Genomic DNA, 22975 nt, shown 5'->3' with positions numbered 1-22975 from the left:
GAGTCCTCGGCCCGGTGCCAGACAGGTGGCAAACTCTCAGTAAATGTTGGCCGTTTCGGTTAGGTGCTCTCCCTGGAAATATAATTTAGGAGTCCTAATTCCTGGGTCCTTCCTCCTCCCGCCTGAGCCATTGGACCCCTGGCTCAGGGACAGGCAGCGTCTGAACAGGCGTCTTCCTCCCACTCCCCCGGCCCCAGTCAGGAACGCTTGCTGCTTTGTGTGGCCGAGGTGCGACCTCCTTCTGGCTCTTCTCTTGTACGTTCTCTGGGTCCAGAGTCTCTGAAACTCCAATGCCACGTTTTGGCTTCCTATGTAACATCCCGGAAGAAAAAAAAAGAGTTTCAAAATAGCCTTCTCTAGTAGCGTCATCATCATCATCACCATGGCCATCAGAATGACCAGGGATGACAGGGGATAACCTGCCTCCCCAGACCCAGCACCCAGCAAGATTCTGTTCATCTGGGTGGGTGCAGGGGTGCTATTGTAGGCTCCCAATGGCCAATGCCTGCCCAGTCCATGCCCCCAACGCCTCCCATGTACAGGTAAGGAAACTGAGGCCAAGGAAGGGAAGGGACTTGCCAGAGTCATGCAGCAGAAAAAACCAGCCATGATTCTCACTCCATACTCTAGGTTCTTTCTCCTGACTGGAGGGTGTCAAGGAGGTGGGGGAGGCAAGATTTGAGAGACAGTGGATGTTCCCTTCTGCCTCAGCATTTTGGAATCCCCAAATACCCACTCTTCTCCCAGCATGCAGCTGGCTGGCGTCCTTCTGCCCTGTGCTCAGATGTGCATGGGGTGGGGGGTGCCCTGCCCTGGCTTCCTCTCCCCATTTCTCACTCTGCTACCCTGAACTCCTCCCCCTTTCCTTCTGTCCACTGTTCTTACCTTCCTTCCACCTCTCTCTCCTCCTCCTCCCCCTTCCTCTTTCGGGAAGCCGGGACTCACGACCCCCACTATTGGAGGACTGCACTTCAACTCCTGGCAACAGCCAGGAATGTTGGGGGGTGGGGGCAGAGCGAGCTGGAGAGCAGGCTTCCCCAGTTGAGTCATGTGGTGCAGTGGTTAGTCGCATGGCCTCCGGGGTCACCACAGCCGGGCTCTGTGACCCAGTGCAGGCCCTTCCCTCAGCCCTCATCTGGGAGACGTGTGATGTGGGGTCAGAGCAGCAGAGCTGGGAAAGCATCCGCCCACAGCGGCTCCCTGCAATGGCGCACTCCTATTCCCGCCAGGGCCCCAGCTCCCCAGCTCTCCCGCCAGGAAGTGCCACACTCTGCCCTCTCCCATGCCCCCACAAGGGGCTCCTTCTGCAGCTGAGGAGAGCGAGGAAAACCGGGGCCAAGCACAACCGGGCTCCTGGCCCGCCCTCAGCACCAGAGGCAGCACACCTTCCTCGGAGTCTCTGGGCCCGGGCAGGGCGGGCTCCCAGCCCCGAAACGGTGGGTTCCTCTACGTTCTCGCCTGTCCCAGGAGCGCTGGCCCTGTCGCTGTCTGTCTGCCTCTCTCTCTGCCTGTGTCTCTGCCTCTGTGGGCTCTCCTGGAGCTCCCACAGTGGCCCGTGGTTTCTGTGTGTGTCTCTGTCACGCTCTGATTCTCTCTCTCGTCTGTCTGGCATCTCCCTAAGTCTCTCCCTGTCGTTCTCTCAGATTCCCCTCTAACAACTGGGCCATGTGTCCCCTACCACCACCTCTACCTCCCAGGTATCCGCACGCTCTGTCCACACTGAAGGACACGATGGCCCGATGGCCAGCGCCCACCCCCGCCAGGCTGCTCAGCTGGGGCCTCTTTCTCATCCCCTTCTTCACCCAAAGCCAAGGGGGAGGGCTCAGGGCTGGGCAGGAGCCTCTGACCTGGCACTGCCCCTAGCCTCTGCTGTTTGCTCCAGGTCCCTGACGTCAAACCTCAGAATAACTCAGCATCTCAGCCCCTCAGCCCGGCGGTCGCTCGGCCTTGCCTGACTGGACGTGGGTCAAAAGCAAATCCAGTGGGAATACAGCGTGGGGTCCTGGCCCAGCCTGAGACCCTCCCTCACTGGCCCAGACTCCCCGCTACCGCGGCCTCCCCATGCTGCCCGTAAATTCTTGTCATTTTCAGCCTTGGGTTATCCAAACAAGAAATGAATCGCGGTTGCCGAACCAAATCTCTTGGGGTTTGATTTCCTAACCTTACCCCTGGCTGCTTTCTGTTCGGGGCTGGGGGGTGCGGTGGAGAAAACAGCATCTGTTTCTTGGAGGAACGAGGCTGTTTTCCCAAGAAGGGAGCCTAGAAAGGCTGGCACCGATGCCCTTAGCCGAGGGATGGCCTGGGAGCCGCGGCGGAAGATGCCCCTAGCACGGTTTCCCCAGGGGGCAGGCCTATTTGTTCAAGCGGCTTGGCCCGGCCATCCCACTGGGGCCAGACATGTGTTTCTGGTTCTTTCCTTCCAAGCCCCAGAGCTTGGCGGGCTGGATGTATATAGACCCTCTCCCTCCTCTCTTCTTGGGCAGGAAATGTGAGAAAACAGGCCCTAGGTCTGTCCCCTGAGCCTGCACCTCTGGCCCCTGAGCGTTTGCTGAACCACAGAGCCGGCTCTGAAATGTCTGGAATGGACCCCAGGAGCCCTCTGTGGGACCTGAGGCGGGCTGAGCTGAGGTCAAGGGGTCTCGTCCCAGCGGTGCTACTAACCAGCTGTGGGGTCCTGGGGAAGCCACCTGCATCATTTGGTTCCTCTATAAAGTGGAACTGAAAAGACACCCTGCTCAGAGAGTAGGACCAACATGTACCTAATGTGTGCGAGACACGGTCCTACGAGCCTTGCGAGAATTCCTGCATTCAATTCTCACCGTAAGCCTGTGAAGCAAGATGGTGTGCCCACTGATGAATGGGGAAACTGAGGCACCAGGAGGTGACGTGACTTACCCAGGGCCACACGGCAAGGAAGGTTGAGGTCAGAGTTACACTCAGACACACCGGACACCCTCTCGCCTCAGGCCTTTGCACAGTTCTTTTCCTCCATCTAGAGTTCCCTTCCTCCTGACTTTCCCACAACGGGACCCATCTCACGCTTCCTGCTCAGACAGCCCCCTCAGGTGAGGGTTTCCCTGCCACTCTGGCTAAACCTGCCCTCAACCCTGATTATTACCCGTCTTATTTACTTCCTGGCACACTGCACTATTGGAATTGAACCGATGGATTGAGTGGAAGTGCACGGGAATCAGACAACCGGCCAAGTTTGCTCATTCCTGACTCCCTGGTACCCAGGACAGCGCCCAGCGTGTAGTAGGTGCTCGAGAAATAGTCCCTGGTGGAATACATGACTGAAGCTCAGGGTGAGGGATTCCTTTGAGGAAACATTTATTATGATGTATATGAGATGTTCAAAGGAACCTTGTGTCGGTGGGTTTGTTTTTTGTTGTATTTTATTCCATATACAATGAAATTCACCTTTTCAACATAGACTTCTATGAGTTTGTGCAAATGTGTACAGTCATATAACTACCACCACGATCATGATATAGACATTGCCAAACTCCAGAAAGTTCTTGGGTCCCTTTGCAGTCAGTCCTTGCCCCCGGCCCCCTTGCAATCATGGATTCTGACTTTTCCAGAAAGTCATATAAATGAATCAAATAGTATGTAGCCTTTTGAGTCTGGCTTTTTTCACTCAGCATACTACTTCTGAGAGTCATTCAGGTTACTGCGAGAGTTCCTTCATATTGCTGAGTAGCATTGTGGACCAAAGATGTTTATCTGTTCGCCAGTTGAAGTATTTTCTTTTTTCATTTAAATAATGCGGGAGAAAAGACGGCTAGAGTTCTCCTTGGCTACCGAGACTGCTCATCTACAGACGCTCATCTGTTGTCTTTCCGAATACCTTTCCTCTTCCCCCAGCCGCTGCCTGTCAAACCGCCACCCTTTCTTTCAACGCCCTTTTCAAATGCCCTCTCCTCAGTAAGGAGCAGGGTGTACTGTCCCCACGTCACAGATTGGTAAAGCGAACTCGGAAATATAGCCCTCAGTTACCAGAGGACCACAGCTGGAGCGGAGTAGAGCCAGAACCAAATCCAGGGTCAAGGGGGCAGGGGTAGCCCAAGGGCCCAAGCTCAGCCTCTTTGCAGGCGGGAGGGGTGCTGGGAGTCCAGGACCTCATTCCCCGTCTCAGCCCTAAACGTTTGCCAGCGTGAGGATGACAGGGAAGGGGCAGGTCCGATGGGGAGGCTGTGGCAGACCTCATCCCCTGTGGGTGCCTACTTTGGGGTCCTTCCCCTACCCTTTCAGCTGGCTCCTGAGCCCTGGAATAGACCCAACCTCCACCACACAGGCTGACAATAGTCACGGAGCCCCACCTTGGCCAAACTGGGCCCATCTGGCCTGGATTACCCACCCCGGAGCTCATGCGGGGGGGAGGGGGGCAAACTGGATGATGAGCCCCAGCCGCGGGTGGCCTCTGTCCCACCCAGCTACTTGCAGCCAAAGGACAAGGGAGAGACCAGTGAGGGTGCTGGGGGAGCTCCTGTCACTCAAGATGACCCCAGGTCACCCTGAGATCCCACCCAGCTCTGCAGACCTGAAGAAGTCCCTGAGCAAGAAGTCTTGGAACCTAGTCCACCAAGTAATGACCTTGGGCAAGTCTTCTGGGCCTCGGTTTGTTAATCTGCAAATGAGAGGCTTGGAGGATGCCTGAGAAGGTCTAGTGGCAGGAATGAACTTGCTGCAGAAGCTCAGGGCCTAGGAGTCTGCATTTTTAACCCCAGGAGGTTCATGACTCACAGGAAAGTCCAAGAGCAGCCTCAGTATAGCTCTGCTTATCCTCATCCACCCTGGCCAGCCACATGTTCGAATCCCGGGGAGCTGACCAAGATGCGGGGGGAGGGCGCAAGGGTCTGACTCGCGGCGATGAAGGTAGCCTGGCCCGGGGCAGAGGGAAGTGGGCCAATTCAAAACTCTCACCGGGATCATAGTGGCCAAAACTTACTAGTGCATTGAGTGAGACAGTTGAGGAAAATAAGAGTCCAGGGTGAGGTCTGGGTTGGGGGCTTAAGAACTGAGCAAGGTCATTTGCCAAGAGGTTGGGGATGCAGGGGCAGGTCAGTGGGAGCTGAGGAATCGAGGGTACCATGTTGGGTGCTTTTGCTTGAGATGCTGGTTAGAAACCCAACGAGTGGGTCTGACATTCAGGGAGAAGTCTGGGTGGGAGAGGAAGGGGGCGCCATCAGCATGGAGGGGTATGAAAGTCCTGGGACCCACAGCACCCCTGCTACAGGACCCCAGTGCGGAGCTTTAGACACTTTGGCATCTGATCCTGGGTAGAGCTCATGGATCCCTTTTCAGAATAATACTTTTTTTTTTTTTATCCTCACCTGAGGACATTTTTTTTTTTTTTTTTTTTTTTTGCATTTATCTTCAGATAGAGTAGGAGGGAGAGAGGGAGAAGAGAGAGAGAGAAACATCGATGAGAGAGATACATTGACTGGTTGCCACCCACACGACCACAACCAAGGCTGGGAACAAACTGCTACTGAGGCACATGCCCTTAACGGGAACTGAACCCGGGTCTCTCTGGTCCGTGGGCCAATGCTCTAACCGCTGAGCCAAACCAGCCAGGGCAGGATAATACTTTCAAATGCAAGAAATAAAAACATAAGAACACACCCAGTGATGTTGCAGCTGTAATCAGAATATTCCCATTAAATCTGCGCTCTAGCTGTAGCATTATCCAGTGGTGGGTTTGAGAATGTTCATAATTCCAGAGTCATGAGTAAAAATAGTGTTTTAAGATACTGCAACACGTGTGTTGTGATATGAAATTGTGTGTGATTTCTATTGGTAATGAAGCCCCAGGATTGGCTAAAAGTGCTATGATTTACGGCCTGTGTTCATAATTGAAGGAAATGCTGAATTTTAATTACAGGTTAGTAGACAAAAAAGGTCTTTTTTTCTCACCCATGTTCATGGACCCCCTGAATTCTCTTCACAGACCCTGCGGTCCCCGTTAAGGACCTGGGACCCAGGGAGAGAACGTTCAGAGAGACAAGGGCCCAGGATGGCCTATGAGCCTCCCCAGTGTGCAGGAACCTGGTTAGGACTCAGAGCGGAGGTGACGGGCGAGAACGAAGGAAAACCAGGGGAAGGGAGTGGTCACCTTGGTTAACTGCTGCTGAGACAGTCTAAGATGAGAACACAGACGTGTCCCTTGCCCCTGCCTTGTCAAGGAGGCCAGAACAAGGCAGTTTAAAGAGTGAAGGGCTCCTGGGCTGGGGAGACAGGCTGGGCATTTGCACAGGATTCAACAGGATGGGTGATATTTTTTCTTGAGTGTGGTAAATATACAGCTTTAACATATTATTCTTTATGCTGTGTGTGTGTGTGTGTGTATAAAGTACACCATAGTAATGTTACATTTTTTTTAAGATGAGGGTGAGAGCCCAGCTGGTGTGCCTCAGTGGACTAAGTGTCGTCCCTTGGACTGAGAGGTCCTGGTTCGATTCCTGGTCAGGGCACATGCCCGGGTTGAGGGCTCCATCCCCAGTGGGGGGTATGCAGGAGACAACCGATCGATGTTCCTAACTCTCCCTCTCTCTCTAAAAAAAAAATCAATTAAAAAAAAAATATATAGCCCTGGCCAGTTTGGCTCAGCGGTTAGAGAGTCGTCCTGTGGTCCAGAGAGACCCTGGTTTGGTTCCCGCTAAGGGCACGTACCTCGGTTGCAGTTTGTCCCCAGCCCTGGTTGGTCGTGTGGGTGGCAGCCACTCGATGTGTCCCTTTCACGTCGATGTTTTTCTCTCTCTTCCTCTCTCTCCCTTCCACTCTATCTGAACAAAAAATGGAAAAATGTCCTCGGGTGAGGATATATATATATATAAAGATGAGGGTGAGCCCTGGCCAGTTTGGCTCAGCGGTTAGAGCGTCGACCTACGGTCCTGAGAGACCCGGGTTCGGTTCCCGCTAAGAGCATGTACCTCGGTTGCAGTTTGTCCCCGGCCCTGGTCGGTCGTGCGGGTGGCAGCCACTCGATGTGTTCCTTTCACATCGATGTTTCTCTCTCTCTCTGTTCCTCTCTCTCCCTCCCACTCTACCTGAACAAAAAAATGGGAAAAAAAATGTCCTCGGGTGAGGATAAAGATGAGGGTGAAAATGGAGGTGAGAACATGTAGACAATTTGTTCAAAAAGTTGTATTGTTGTGGGGAGCAAAAAAATTGGAGGCAGCATTGAAGGGGTCTGTGGAGTCCGGATATTTTTTATTAATTTTTAGAGGGAAAGAGAAAGAGACAGAAACATCAGTGTGAGAGGAAAACATCAATCAGCTGCCTCCTGCACATGCCCTACGGGGGATCGAGCCCACAACCTGAGCATGTGCTCTGACCAGGAATCGAACCAGTGGCCTTTTGGTGCACAGGATGACTCCCAACCAACTGAGCCACACCAGCCTGGCCTTTTCTTCACTTTGTAAATGGGAGCTACTGAAGCATGTTTGTGTGTTGCAGGGGACAGTGGTGAGGGGCTGAGGATGCAGGGGAAGAAGGGGGCACTAAGGGGACTGAAGCTGGAGAAGCTCAGAAGTGCTTGTCTCCCTGGTCCTCAGTCTACTTTGTGACCTCCACACTCAGGGTCCTCACACTTAAGTGAGTATCAGTTTCACCCAGATGGCTGGATGCCACCTCAGAGTTTCTGATTCAGTAGGTTGGGTGAGACCTAGAAATGTGCATTTCTAACAAGCTCCCAGTGATGCTGCTCCAAGGACCACACTTTGAGAACCACTGTTCTAATCAATACCAGTGTGCCCACATGCGCCCTCTTCTGGATTTGACCATGCACTACAATGGAATGTGCTCCTAAAGCACTCCGGGGAGGAAGAGATGGGAGCAGATAATTGAAGTGGAAGAGGGGAGAAGAGATGAAGGGGGAAGCAGCCAGAGCCTGGCCCTCCAGCCGAGGTTACCACCTCTCCCTGGGGAGAACCAGCCTTCCCCAGGACCCTGGGAGCTGCCCTGTGGGACCTCCTGGAAGACAGAGAGAGAGTGAGGAAAGAAGCTGGAAGTGTGTGTAGGGGGGGGGGGGGGGCGGCAAGAGGCCAGCATATGTGCAGAGTGGAGAGGGAGTGCGGGAGGGGCACTGAGCCCTGAGAACACACTATTCCCCCTTGCAACTTGATCCTGGTGCCACTGCCAGACTGGCTTCTCCCGCTTTTGGGGAAAAAGATGCTCTGTCAAAGAAATGAATGTTACCTTGTCAGATCCCAGAACACTCCAGCTGGGAGAACCCTTGGAGACTTCCGGATCAGCCCTCTTCAGCAGGGGGAAAAGGCCAGGAAAATAAAAAGTCCGGTTTGTCAGACAGACCTGCAAACTCTTATACTGGAGAAGACATGTCCCTACTCTGCCGCTGGCTCTCCCCTGGGGAGCTAGATAATGGGCATGACTTTGGGGGCTATGCTCTGACCCTTGCTGCTCCCCCTTTTCTATCAATTCATTGAACTCATATTTATTGAGCACCCAGTGTGCGTTAAGCATTGTGCTAGACATGGAGGTAAAGTGGTGAGCAGGACCAAGTCCCTGGCTTCATGGAATTGACGTTCCAAGGGCAAAACAGTCAATAGACAGATAAATGTGTACTATAAAGTCAGGGGTTGATAAGTGGTAAGAAGAGACCTGAAATGACATAAGGGAGTGAGCCATGCCGATGGGGATGGTGGAGAGAGGGGTTTCCAGACAGAGGGAACAGCACGTGCAAAGGTCCTGAGGTGAGCACATGCTTGCTATGTTGGAGGGCTGCCATAGAGGCCAGTGCCTCTGAGTGAGTGAGGAAGAGAGGACTGAGAGAAAATCAGAGCGGTAGCAGAAGGCCGGGTCATACAGCCAGCTGCAGTCACAGCAGACTTTGGCTTTTCCTCAGAGTAAGATAGGAAACTTAGGAGGGTTTTGAGCAGAGGAAGAATGTGATTTGACTTAGGTTTAACGGGATCCCTCTGGCTACTGAGTGGAGGATGACCTCGGCAGAGAGGGACGAGAGTGGAGGCAGAAAGGCCAGGAGAAAGCTGTTGGAACAGTCCAAGCGACAGGTAATGGTGGCCTGGCATGGCAGGAAGGCCTCTCCTGGCTGTTGTATGTCCTTCATGGAGATGCACGGAGGGACAGCAGCCTTCCCCCAGCCCTGCCTGTAACCTCAGCCCACGGTCTCTCCACAGCTGGAAAGGTACATCCAGAGGAACCTGAGGTCGGAGCTGGCGCAGGCACAGCAGCACATAGTCCAGAACCAGACGGCCACCATGCTGGAGCTGGGCACCAGCCTCCTGAACCAGACCACTGCCCAGACGCGCAAGCTGACTGCCATGGAGGCGCAGGTACCACCGGTGAGCGGGCGGCGGGGGCCTTGACCTCTGTTCCTGGGTAATGTCAGAGCCTCCCCTGGGCCTGTATCCTCCTGCGGCCCCTCCCGATGACCCTGTCACAAAACCGTCTCCCACCAGGCCATGAGTCCTAGGGGTGACACTGGGTTTGGCTCCTTGGCCTCTGTGACTCCAGTGCCCAGGCCTGTGCCCTCAGGGGGCTCACAGTGCTCCAGGGGAGATGGATAATAAACAATTCACTGGGCCTCGGGGCCAGTGACAGAGAGGAGACAGCTGTATAAATGGGAGGGCAAGTAAACGGATGAAAAGGCAACTGACCAATGGGCACATGTGTTGAACCCCTACTATGTGCCAAGCACTGCTGGAGGTGCCTGGTTCTAGCTTAAGCACTAAGTAAAACAGGATGCATCCGGACCCCTGCCGAGCTTCCTTTCTAGGGTGTTTCAAACATAAACAGCCCTGGCCGGTTTGGCTCAGCGGTTGGAGTGTTGGCCTGCAGACCCGAGAGTGTCGGGTTCGGTTCCCACTAGGGGCACACACCAGAAAAAAAAAAAAAAAAGAACATAAACAGCATAAATAACATATCTGTGTGAGCCAGCAATAGTGCTAAGGAGACAACAACATGGATGAGAGCCACAGAGCGTGAGGGGAGAGTGCTCAGAACCACAGAGGGTGTGGGGAGAGTGCTCAGAGGGAGGAGTTGCAGGTTTAGACAGGGAGGCCAGGAAGGCACCACTGAGAAGGTGGGATTGGAGCCCTTACTGGGAGAGCAGTCCAGACAGGAAGAACAGCATGTGCAAAGGCCCAGAGAGGGGCCAGGCTGGGAGGCTCCAGGAACATCAAGAAGGCTAGTGTGGCCAGGGTGGAGATAGGGCGAGTGGTGGGCAAGGGGTCAGAGAGGTGATAGGGGCAGACAGCATCACAGGGCCTTGCAGGCCATGGTGAGAACTGGGCTTTTACACTTCATGAGGTGGGAGCCACAGGAAGATTTTGAATAAAAGGGCCACATTTTAAAAGGCTGCCTCAGGCTGCTGAGCAGAGCATGGACAGTAGGGGACAGGGGCGGGAACAGAGAACCCTGTGAATAAGCTGGCACAGGACACAGGACAAGAGATGATGAAGGCCAGGGCCAGAGCGGGGGCCATGGAGAGGGAAGGAAGTGGTGAGGTAGCCATTTGGAAGACAGAGCTGATGGGACTTGCTGATGGATTAGATGTGGGGTCAAGGGTGCCTCCTCCTGGGGCCTGAGCAGCGGGAGGAATGGAGCTGCCATGTGCAGTGATGGGAAGACCACATTTAGGGAGTGGATCATAAGCTCAGTTAGGGCCTGTTATGAGTGAGTGCGTGAATGAATGAATGAATGAATGAATGAACAACCACAAGAACTACTGGGAGGATGGGGCAGATCGGCAAGTTTCTGGAATGGCAGAACCTGTGGGCAAGTGGGCAGCTGCTGGGCAGGCTTCCTGCAGGGCTTACCTACCCCCACCCTCTCTTGCTTGCCGGGCAGGTACTGAACCAGACGTCAAGAATGGAGATCCAGATGCTGGAGACCTCGCTATCCACCAACAAGCTGGAGAAGCAGCTGTTGCTACAGGGCCATGAGCTCCACCGGCTGCAGGGACACAACAGGTGGGCACTGGCACCGGGCCAAGAGAAGGGCTAGGGCCCCAGCTGAGAGCCAGGGCTGGAGCCAGGGCCAGGGTTGAAAGCTGGACTTGGGCTAGTGCCTGGGACAGGGGCTGGGGACAGAGCTAGGGGTCTGGATTAGGACTGGAGTGAGGGACAATTTGTGGGCTAGGTCTAGAGCTAGAGCTGGGACTAGGCCAGGGCAGGGGTAAGAACTAAAATTAGGTTTGGAGACCAGACTGAACTTGGAGCGAAGGTGGACACTGGGGCTGGGCTGAGGCTGGACTGGGGACCAGGCAGGTACAGGGCCTAGTTACCCAGCCCTGGGACAGGGGCAGGCATTTTCCTGGAGCTCAAACACCCTGGTTATTTCTTCCTTTTTCCTTCCCTCCCTTCCTTCCCTTCCTTCCTTCCTTCCTTCCTTCCTTCCTTCCTTCCTTCCTTCCTTCCCTCTTTCTTCTTTCTTTTCTTCTTTTCTCCATTTATTTATTTTATAAATTTTAACAGCTTTATTGAGCTACAATTTACATACCATACAATTTGCCCTGTAAATTTTAATTTGATTTACTTATTTGTAAATAAATAGGTTTGATCTCATTCCCAGAAGCAACTGGTTGCCAGTCTCTTGTCTGCACTGGGGGAGAGTCTCTGCATTTATAGCAAATACACAGGAGGGGAACACCCTTTAAATTACAAAGAAAAAGAGTCATGGGGTGTAGCTAAGGCAGACATCTGAGGCTGATTTCATCTCAGTTTCGAGCTGAGTAGAGAAAATACTGCCGAGGTCAGGGTGCTGAAGGAGGCAAAAACCCACACACAGAGGCAGCCACAGGCCTGTGTCCAGGGCGAGACGTTATTGTTGCTCGCGTGCCCGGTCAAGATAAGGCCATAAGGATGGCCCAGCTCCCTCTGGGCTAGGAGCAGTTAATGATAGTTTGTCACCTTCTTATTCTTTTTTTTTTTTTTATCCTCACCCGAGGACATTTTTCCATTTTTTGTTCAGACAGAGCGGGAGGGAGAGAGAGGAACAGAGAGAGGGAGAAACATCGATGTGAAAGGGACACATCGAGTGGCTGCCACCCGCACGACCAACCAGGACCGGGGACAAACTGCAACCGAGGTACGTGCCCTTAGCGGGAACCGAACCCGGATCTCTCTGTACCGCAGGCCGACCCTCCAACCGCTGAGCCAAACCGGCCAGGGCCATCTTCTTATTCTTTTTTTTTTTATTTTTATTTTTTTTATCCTCACCCGAGGACATTTTTCGATATTTTGTTCAGATAGAGTGGGAGGGAGAGAGAGAGAGAGAAACATCGACGTGAAAGCGACACATCGAGTGGTTGCCACCCACACGACCCAACCAGGGCCGGGGATAAACTGCAACCGAGGTACATGCCCTTAGCGGGAACCGAACCCGGGTCTCTCCGGACCGCAGGCCGACGCTCTAACCGCTGAGCCAAACCGGCCAGGGCCACCTTCTTATTCTTATTCTCCCACCCCAAGGGGGGAGAGGGCAGGGACTGGGATGCTTTCCATCACTCTGGCACCAGGCGGCTAGAAATCAGTGAAGACGGATGTCATCAATAAGCTCGTGTGCCCAAATTCCCTCTCTTCCTGCAACATAATTTGGGATCCAGGGGAAATTCCTCCTGCCTTGGCTGGACTTAGTGTTTTAGTCTGGAGAAAGGGTCAGCGTAAGCTCACATATAAGAAAATCTCTCCCTCCTATCCCTTTCCCTCAGCCACCCCCACCCGCAGCAGTAGCTGCTGTTCCTAGTTTCTCGTGTGTCCTTCTGTCATTCAACCAACAATATTTTGGAGGAGGAATAAAAGGAAGTATTTTATTTTAGCTATTACCATATGTCAGGTGCTGTTGTAGACTCGATGCTACAGAAGTGAACAAATAGACCTAAATCCCTGTCCTGGTAGAGCTGACATTCTAGAAGCTGATATTTATTTCTTATAAATATCTATGAATAGTGACTTTCTGCCCTATTTAAACCCAAATGTAGCATTCCACTCGACTGCACCTTGGTTGTGGGGTTTTGTTTTGTTTTTTCCAGTTAACCTGGAAATGGTTCTGTAAGGGCACGACGCCCTTGCTCATTCTCTCCTCCAGCTGCATGCTTGCGGTACGACTGTCCCTGCGTTTATTTCCACATCCCCAATTAATGGGCACTGAGGTTGTTTCCAATTTTTTATATGTTTTTATTGATTTTTTGAGAAAGAGAGGAAGGGAGAGAGAGAGAAACATTGATGTGAGAGAGATACATCCATCGGCTGCCTCCTGCACGCCCCCTACTGGGGAATCGAGCCTGCAACCCCGGAAAGTGCCCTGACTGGGAATCAAACTGGGACCTCTGGGTCCATAGAACCAGGCTCAGTCCACTGAGCCACACCTGCCAGGCAGTTTCCAGTGTTTTACAGTTGCAGCCAGTGATACAATGAATAGCATTTCACATCTCATTGCACACACGTGAGCCAATCTGTGGGAGAAAACGCCAAACGTGGAAGAGCTGAGTCAAAAGCCTCTTTCTTTTTAAAAACTTATTTTTTTTCTCATTACAAAAATGCCTCATGCTTATATCATCAGACAATGGAGACATGTATAAAATGAAAGGGAAAGTCGGTCCCCTGCACCCAGCCCCTCTTCCTCCTCTCCATCTCCACCCACTCAAACCTGCTCTGCAGAAAGCACTGCACTTCGTGGGTTTTCTTTCACTCTTTCTACAACAGAGGCACCCAGTGTCCTTCCACATGTTTTTCTGTGACTTTTCCTGTAAGTTCACCTGCAACCCTCTACATTTACGTTCACACTTTTTTCTTTCTCTCTGTTTTCTCCTCCCACATGTGGGGTTAGACTAGAGAGGCATCGGTGTGCCAAGGTCGTTCCTTGCCAAGTCCTGGGCACCTTTCCAGTTCTGTGCAAATGGCTCTGCCTTCTTCCTCTTCGTGACTCGAGTGTTTCCAGGAACACCAAACAGAACAGACTCAGCCAGACCTGGCTGTTGGGCATTTGGGCTATTTCGTTTTACCGAATTACAAGCCCTCAACGGGCATTCTTGTCCTTGCTCCCTGGACATTGCTTTCTGAGAGGGGACAGCTGGATCAAAGGGCGAACGGATTTGGGATTTGATCGTGGCTACCTGTTTGCTGGCATGTTCCTCCCACCCACACCTCTTTCCTCTACTGGAGCCAAATCCGTTTCACTCGAGGACCGAGCCTCTCTTTCCTCCTCTCCTCATTCTGTGCTGCGGACCTCTGGGCTTTGCAACCCTGGCTGGACGCTCTGCCTCTCTGAGCCTCAGCGCCGGTCTATACCGTGGAGTCATCCGAGGACCCAGGGGAGAATGTGCAAGTGTGGCTGCCTGGTGGGGACGGGAGGGGGAGGGGCTCACCCCTGTGCGCCCCGCCCCGCAGCGCGCTGGAGACCCGGGTGCAAGCCCTGGAGACAAAGCAGCAGGCGGAGCTGGCGAGCCTCCGCGGGGAGAAGGAGCGGCTGCAGCGCCTACTGAGCCGCCAGAACGGCGCCCTCGCCGGCCTGGAGCGCAGCCTGCGCATCGCCAGCAGCAACTCCAGCCTCCTGCAGCACCAGCAGAGCCAGCTGCTGGAGTCCGTGCAGCGCCTGGTGCGCGTGGCGGCCCAGGACCCGGGTGAGCGGGGAACGCCCGGCGCGGAAGAAGGCAGGAGTGGGTGGGCTCATTCCCTGCTTACCCTCCCATTGTCGGGCCTGGAAGCCACCAAGGGAAAGGCCTCACCCTTCTCCCACCACTTGTGAAAGAAATAACAACGAACAATAATAATACTGGTGACAACACTCCTAACAGGAACCGATCCAGACTTCTCCCTGATTCTCTGAGTAACCTTGGGCATGCCCCTTTCCCTCTCTTGGCCTCAGTTTCCCCATCTGTTTAATGGAAATGATGATTACAACAAGGACACCACCAGCTTAGCCTAACAGTTTTGGATCCAGGATCCATACTTCTTGCCACTTGCTCAGGCTTGTCCCACCCCTCCCTGGGTCTCAGTTTCTCTGCCTATAGAATGGGGAAGTTGGACTCGGTGCTCCCCCAAGGACTTCTCTCCTCCTAATACCCTTGCCCATGAGCCCAAGAGGGCCAAACAGAAGTGAGGTGGCACCTCTGGCCCTGACTTCTGAGAAGGGAGAACAATGCAAGGGCCCATTCCCTGTTCCTCACTGGCTCCTTCTAATGGGGCCCACTGTGGGTGGCCAAGGTATTCCTGGTTCCAACTTCAAACACTTCCTGAGCACCCACTCTGTGCCAGGCCCAGTGCTGGGCGCTGGGTGCTGGGCATCAGCAGTGAACAATATAGTCATGGTTGTGTCTCTTGCCAATTTGCCCACCCCCTGTCTGTGGGTCTCTGAGGGAAGAAGGAAATGCATGTTTGTTCAGTGCCTACTGTTGCCAGATGCTCTGCTAACAGTTTCTGAACCTTCCAGACCACAAAAGGCCTAAAAGGCTGTGCTAAGGAAAGGGAACTTTGGGGGAGCCATGAACAGGGTAGGATGTTTTAGGAAGCTTCATCAGAACCATGGAGTCGAGGATGGCTTGGGGAGAGAGAAAGACCCAGGAAAGGGTTCCTACTGCCACTGGGTCGCCCTAAAGGAGCCTGGAAAGCCTTTAAGAGCAAGGAATCTAGCAACAATGCTGGATGCCAGGCACTGTGGCTGGCAGCAATTTGGGGACATAGGATGGCATCATGGCTCCATCTGAGTCAGGCAAACCCTGCTGGGTAGGGGTTTGAGACCAGAGAAAGCTATGGGCAGGAGAGGTGGATACCTTCAAAGCCATGAGATATAGAGTGATCTGAACCCATCACCAGCTGGTACATCATCCTGGCAGGGAGGCTGCCAAGATTAATCCCACCTGTAGATGTCTTATCGCTCAGCTCAGTGCACGGAGCCCCAGCAAGACACCTCTCCCCACAGGCTCACCACTAACAGTCTCCAGCTGTGGCCCAATGTCTGCTCACCAGTTGGGGGAAAGTGGTGTTGGACACTTCATCTTTGCCCAAGGCCCTGTCCTCCTGCCACACTGTCACCAGGGAAGGGTAGTACAGCGTTGTGTCTCCTCCCCATCTAAATGGAGAAACTGAAAGAGGATTAGTCACCAGGTGTAGAGCAGAAAATTAGATGGAGACAGGCACAGGAACTAGGCATCCTTGGAGTTTAGCAGGAAGCCTGCATCCCCCCACCCCCACCCCACCCTGTATTGCTTTGTCCTAGGGAGGTGGAGGCTGGCTATGGGTGGAGAACTCAGGGCGCTCAGAAGGTTAGAAGGACGAGGACACAGGTAGAAAAAACCTAACGCATGCACGATATCAGAAGCAGCGTTCGTTAACGTGGTCTGTGTGCTCAGCCTTGTGTAGGCTCCGCGGTGGAGACCCAAGAGGAGGTGGGCAGTGGGAAGGGCACGGGTTTTGCAGTCAGATGGACCACAGTTCAAGCTTTGGCTTCTTTACTTACTAGCAGTGGGACTGTGCCCAAGTCATTTAATGACTCAGAGCCTCAATTTTCCTCACCTATACAATGGGAATAATAATAGCACCTACTTCACGGAGTTGTTACACAGAGAACCAGATGAGTTCATGTACACGAAGGGGCTGAGCACAGTGCCTAGGACCTAAATGGGACAAAGCTGTACAAATGACCAGCCTAGAGAGTCAAAGGGACCCAGGCTGAAGCCAACTATGTTGGATGTCAATATCATCCCATCCTTACTGTTATAAGCCCCAAAATTATGTTTCCTGGCCCCATACTGCCCCTGGCAGCACCTGGCTAAGAAACTACAAAAATAGTGAATATTTCACTTTTATTGTTGTTGTTGTTATCACCATGTAGTTGACTGAGGAAGACAACAGTGGACAGAACCTTGGGAAAGCTGGCTGGAAATCTGAGATCAACTCTCAGCTCGGCCCTCACTGGCTGGTCAGGTTGGTCCTGTGCCTGCTCACCTCAAGGCCGGCACCTTCCCCAGGCTCAGCTGGGCTGCAGCTTCCCACGGACCAGGAGGCTGAGAGCTGGGGCCGCAGAGACTCTGCCCAGGAAATGTTTAAGCACGGGGGATTTGGGGCCTTAGTGGTTTCATTTGTGATCTAGGAAAAACTGCCTCTTTCTAATTGCCCCAGCTGTAGGACCTGGGATCCAGGTTCAAGTATGAGGCCAAAACAGGACCCACCCCCACCCCCACCCCCACAGTAGCCTCCTGGTTCCTCACTGGTGAGGATACCCATCCGTCTGGAATTTTAGCCCCATCCTTAGATAACCACTTACCTAGAGATTGGATTTTGGTGCACCTGTAGCTCAAACCTCTAATTGGATCTCACTAACAGGAGGCAGAGAGGGGAATTTTAATCCCCCTCTCTTTGTCAACAGTCACTTTTTTTCAGATTGCACCCAAGTTTCCCAGGGTGCTAGTGGAATTCGGTCATTAGTATTCTGAGGGAAGAAACATGGGCTCTCAAGTGATCAGCTCCGAGTTGGGGGCATAGTGAAGAGCCCATCTCCAGGACCACAGGGATATCCAGCTGGAGGGGTGGGCTGTGGAGGGGACCCTGGGCCTCCCACTCAAGGAAGCTCTAAGGTCAAATCCCTCCTCATGTGACCTTCCTTGAGGACCTCTCTGAGCCAGCCTTGCCCTACCCCTCTCAGGTTGGTCAAACAACCTGCGCTCTCTCTGGCCTCAATCCTGTCCTCATGCTGTGAGTCATTTACCCTCCTGGCCTCACTCAGGTCCCCTCACAGCACCCAGATCCCTGCACACACCAGGACTGGGCCCACCTGGGAGCCTTTGCATATGCTGTTCCCTTTGCCTGGAACACTCTCTCTTTCGCCACTTGGGCAACTCCTGCTCCTTACCCAGCTCACTGTCACTTCCTCTAGGAAACCTTCCCAGGTCTGATTCATCTCCCTGTCCTCGGCGCCTCCCAAGCCAGAACCTGGCACAGGGCAGGCAGAAAGGCTCCCCTGGCCTCTTCCCTCTCCTCTTAGCTCACTTCCAGTTGTTTCTGCTTTGTCCCATTGCAGCCTCCATGAGGGCAGCTGAGCAGGTGTTCCAGGACTGCGCAGAGATCCAGCGCTTCGGGGCCAACGCCAGTGGCATCTACACCATCCACGTGGCCAATATGACAGAGCCCAGGAAGGTTAGGGGGCTCTCTGGGGGCTGAGGCTATCAGAGGTACTGAGCCAAGGGGCTCATAGGCAAATACCCCTCCCCCATCGTCTTAGATTCCAAAGAAGGCAGGTGGCCCTTCCTTCTGGAATCCCCACCCAGTCAGGTCATGGGGTTAAAGCTGAAGTCCCCAAAGTGGGAAGTGCATCCTTCTCCTGCATTTTCTCCAGAGATGCTTTTAAGTCGGAATCTCGGGAAACAGTTTTGTGTTGGTTAAAGTAATGCCTGCTGAAGTAACAAACAGACCCTGAAATTCCAGGGTCTTCACACAAAGAAGTTATCTCTAGTTTCACGCAGGTTGAAGGCAGGTGTGAGGGCTCTCTGCTCCACATGGGAAATTAGGGACCATCTTCAGGGAGTGGCTCCTAAGGTTACCCTGAGCTTTGAGGTCTGGTGATCAGATGGGGAGGGGAGTCAAGGGAAAGTGTGGAGGTCAGGAAGGAGGGTTTAGGGGCCAGGCTCAGTAGTGGAAAGATCTGGGGGACAATTTGCCGGTCTTCACACCTCATACTTCCCTTTTCCATCTCCTTTCAACCCTTCTGAATATATCAAGGAGAATGGCTCTGTTTGTTTCCAGATTGTCTTTACCATACCTGCCAGACCTCCCCTTTAACAAAGAGAGGTCAGTCTCTCTATTTCTAGCTATAATTTCATAACACTATTTTTTTTTTTCATCATATTTATTTTACAATGATCTGAACAAAGGCAAGTGTTGCTAGTTTTACACTTACGGTACGGATAAGATGTCCTTTTAAAATATATTTAGTCTAAGTAATTATAGAAGTAAAAAGGGGGGATACCATTTTAAAGTAAATATTCTATATGAAATTAAGCATATTTAGCCTTGGTGGAATTTGGGGAGGTGTGAATGGCTGAAATGTGGGGACACTAATAGAGAGGGAAGAGCTGACCTGGGAGGCAAGAGATCTGGGCTCAAACCTCAGCTTCCTTCAGACGCCCTTGCCTTGAGCAAGTCCCTTCCCCTCTCTGGGTCTCAGTTTTTCTTCCTGCACCTTCATCTTTTCTTACTGAGCAAGCCTTTTCCACCTCAGAGCCTCTGCTCCTGCTGTTCCTTCCACTGGAGATGCCAGTCTCATCTCTACCTGGCAGGCACATGATCAGCCAAGGCCCTGTTCCAATGCCACCTTTTCTGGGAAGCCTTCCAGGGTTTTCCAATGACTCTTTAAGGGCTCTCCTTGTAGCTGCCCAAATGTTTGTCATCAATAGTCTGCCTGCATTATCATAGCCTCCTCCAAACCAAGCCAACACTGAGGGTCAATTTATATCTGATTTGTCTCTGACTCTTCCCATCCAGGGATAGGCACCAAGTTTGTCCTCATTGAACATGTAATGAACTAGAAAAAATAATATGTGAACAAGGTTTAGACTGAAAGATGTGATTGTCATAGATAGTGGGCGTTTTGAGAGAAAGAACTCTTTTGGTCTTACCCATAGTGGCACCCAGTGCCTTGAATGGAGCCCAACCCATAGGAAGTGCTCAGAAGACATTTGTCCACTGAATGGAATAGCATTTTTTGAATCTATACTGTGTGCCAAGCACTCTATACCTATCAGCATTTAATACTTACAGTAACCCTGCAATATCAGCAAGTGAAAAGCCTGCATTTGTTTAGTTCCTAGTATGTGCCAGGCTCTGTTCTTTAAATGATTCACCTCATTTAATTCTCACAATAACCCCAGTTTGCAGATGAGAAACTGAGGCACAAGGAGGTTAAGGTATTACTACCCCATTTTACAGATATGAAAAGAAAGGCTCTGAGTGGACGTTACCTGCCCTCTAGAAAAATGATGACAATGAGTGGGAATTTGAACCTGGATCATTCTGATTCCCTTGACCACCAGGCTCAGCCACTGTTATGTGAGGTTCTCTTAGCCAGATCACACTTGACCCATACCTGGCTCTGGCTGTATCCAAGTGCCCTCAACCCCCTCTTCCCAATCTCTCCCAATCTCTCAGGTTTTCTGTGACATGGATGCCAGTGGAGGTGGGTGGACCCTCATCCAGCGCCGTGTGAATGGCAGCGTGAATTTTCAGCGGAACTGGAAAGATTATAAACAGGTAACATTGCTGCCCTGAGAGGGGGCTTTTTTTTTTTTTTTTTTTTTGCAGTTCTGACATATATCAAATAATGAAAGTTTAACTTTCTTTTTGTTTTAATTTTTAGAACAGATGATATATATACATTGCTAATTTTTTTTTAAAGAATACAAAGAAAGGGAACAGAAAAATAGTAATCTCCCTCTCCCACCCCTGGCTGCATTGCTGAAATGAATTTCCTCTTCTTTGTACACATATGTGACCACATCTGCAGGAGAGACTTTGTCATGTGCAATTTCTGGCTCAAAGACCATGTGCATTTTACAAGATGAGAAATAGCTCTCAATTGTCTTTCAAATTCTTAATTAAATTTTGAATAAAGGGTTTTTGGCAAGCTGACTGAAAAGCTCTTACAGTTTTCAAAAGCAAATGAAATGAACAAAGATACTCAGAAGGAAATACAACAATATTAGGTTTTATGTCTGCTTGCTGTCCATTTGATAAATAAAAATAAATACCAAATTAAGCTGAGTGTTCTTGAACCTGTTGGGTTTAAAACAGTCGTTAAAATAGCAAAGAGATATAGGGTGCTTAGATGCAGAAATACACAAAAGAGTGCTGCGGATTGACCATTAAGATTCTCAGCGAGCCCTGGTCGGTTTGGCTCAGCGGTTAGAGCGTCGACCTGCGGTCCTGAGAGACCCGGGTTCGGTTCCCGCTAGGGGCGCGTACCTCGGTTGCAGTTTGTCCCCGGCCCTGGTCGGTTGTGCAGGTGGCAGCCACTCGATGTGTTCCTTTCACATCGATGTTCTCTCTCTCTCTCTCTCTCTCTCTCTCTCTCTCTCTCTCTCTCTCTCTCTCTGTTCCTCTCTCTCCTTCCCACTCTACATGAACAAAAAATGGAAAAATGTCCTCGGGTGAGGATTAAAAAAAAAAAAAGATCCTCAGCGGCACAGCCAGGCTATAATGGGGAGTGGGGCTTAGGCGTGCCCTGTCCTTGGTGCTGAATTATAGTTCTAGCCGAGGGCGTTGGTTTCTTGTCACCCGAGGTCACTGGTGATTTCTCCCCTCTTTTTTTTTTTTTACATTTCTGTGTTGCTGAAATTTTACAGTGGCTTACATGTCACTGAAAAAAGTTTGCTCTATCATTTATTCAGTTGATTAGAATCTTTCATTTTTAAATCGAGACTTAACATACATGCACCAAATGCACAAATCTTAAGTGTAAGACGGTAAATTTTTCATATGTGTTCTCCCACATGACCACCATTCAGAGCTAGATATAGGACACTCCCAGCACCCCAGAAGCCCTTCTTGTGCCCCCTCCCAGTCAGTACTTCCCCAAAGGAAGTCGCTATTGTGATTTCCATCAACTCAGATTAGCCTATTCTTAACCTTAATAGAACGTGATTCAATTATGTTTAACAGGCTTTTACATTGGTGAAAGTCTTAATATTTTTGCTCTAGGAGTTGGGGAGCTCCCCTCTCCCCAAGTCTACCCACACTGTACTTTGTGAACTTGACCATCAGGCAAAGCGGTTTTGGATAAGTGACCCACACCCCGGCCCAGCCCAGCCCCTCAGTCTGGGGCACAGCCTCACTCCTCAGCACACAGCCCACCCTGATCTTCCTCTCCTCCTAGGGCTTTGGAGACCTGGCTGGGGAGCACTGGCTGGGCAATGAGTTGGTGCACCAGCTCACCAGCAGGACAGCCTATTCTCTACGCGTGGAGCTGCAAGACTGGGAAGGCAATGAGGCCCATGCCCAGTATGAGCATTTCCAGCTGGGCAGCGAGGGGCAGCTATACAGGTGCGCTTAGGGCCCAGGCTGGTGGGTGGACTGGGCACCCTGGGCTAGTGGTTACAGAGTCTGCACCAAAGGTCAGTCCCTGGGTGTTTCCTGTTCCTACCATCTGTCCCCCATTTGGGCGCACGTCACAGGATCTGGAGGCAGCTGGTTAGCACTCAGCACATCCCAGCCACTGGGTGGGGTGGAGACAGTGTTGCTGATGCTTCCATCTTGTGAGCAGGGCAGGCCTTCCAAGGTCAGTCACCCTAAGACAGTCATTTTATAGAGGCCCAGGAGAGGAGAAGTGACTTCCCAGACTGCCCTATGCTGCGGGGTGAAATGGAAAGATCCCTGGCTGGGAAACGGGGACCTGGGCTCATCTGGTTCTGCTCTAGCTCACTTTGTAAACTTGGATGAGTCAAGGTTCTGGCTTCTCTGCACCTCTGCTTTTAACAACAGGATGAGCTTAACTATGAGCTTATTATGAAATCATCGAGGTCTCCCTCCCTCAACCTGGTTCTTGGCTCTGTTTAGGAAAAGGGATGAGCATGTATTGAGCACCCACCATATTCCAGGCACATTACTTTATTTAACCTCCCACAACACCCTGAGGTAAGCATTGCTATACCTATGTCAGTGATGTGGAAACAGGCACTGGGGTGATGCCTGTAATGGGTGGGCATTAGCCAGACAAAGAGAGAATAGGAAAAGTGTGCCAGGCAGTGGGAATTTTCTGAAAAAAGACAGACAGTTGACATTCATCTGGCCACAGATGCCCGAAGCCTGAGCAAGGCTCTTCCAAGGGCTGCAGAGATCATAAGGGAGAATCCTTGCTCATTCAGGAAAAGCTAGGAGACCGGGGTAGAGATTCTACAAAGCACAGTGGGGCCTGGAAACTACCAAAGGAGGGCCAGGGGGAGAGTGACAGAGCAGACGCTGGTCCCTGTGCCACCACCATGCAGGATCAGCTAGCTGGTGAAATT

The 22975-nt window shown here is 51.8% G+C and overlaps 1 protein-coding gene across 1 annotated transcript in view; it reads left to right on the top strand.

Moving 5' to 3' along the window:
• ANGPT4 (angiopoietin 4) overlaps positions 1 to 22975 on the top strand; it is a 32097-nt gene that overhangs the window by 5668 nt on the left and 3454 nt on the right. Inside the window, exons 2-7 of the mRNA XM_036245337.1 lie at positions 9162 to 9317; positions 10834 to 10955; positions 14373 to 14605; positions 18001 to 18116; positions 20124 to 20225; positions 21847 to 22013. Of these exons, the coding sequence (XP_036101230.1) occupies positions 9162 to 9317; positions 10834 to 10955; positions 14373 to 14605; positions 18001 to 18116; positions 20124 to 20225; positions 21847 to 22013 (896 nt within the window). The remainder of the gene's footprint in view (positions 1 to 9161; positions 9318 to 10833; positions 10956 to 14372; positions 14606 to 18000; positions 18117 to 20123; positions 20226 to 21846; positions 22014 to 22975) is intronic.

The sequence above is a fragment of the Molossus molossus genome, unplaced genomic scaffold, assembly GCF_014108415.1.
Source record: "Molossus molossus isolate mMolMol1 unplaced genomic scaffold, mMolMol1.p scaffold_m16_p_6, whole genome shotgun sequence".
Taxonomy (NCBI): domain Eukaryota; kingdom Metazoa; phylum Chordata; class Mammalia; order Chiroptera; family Molossidae; genus Molossus; species Molossus molossus.
The sequence above is the reverse complement of the archived record's forward strand: the minus strand, read 5'-3'. Positions and strand labels throughout refer to the sequence as shown.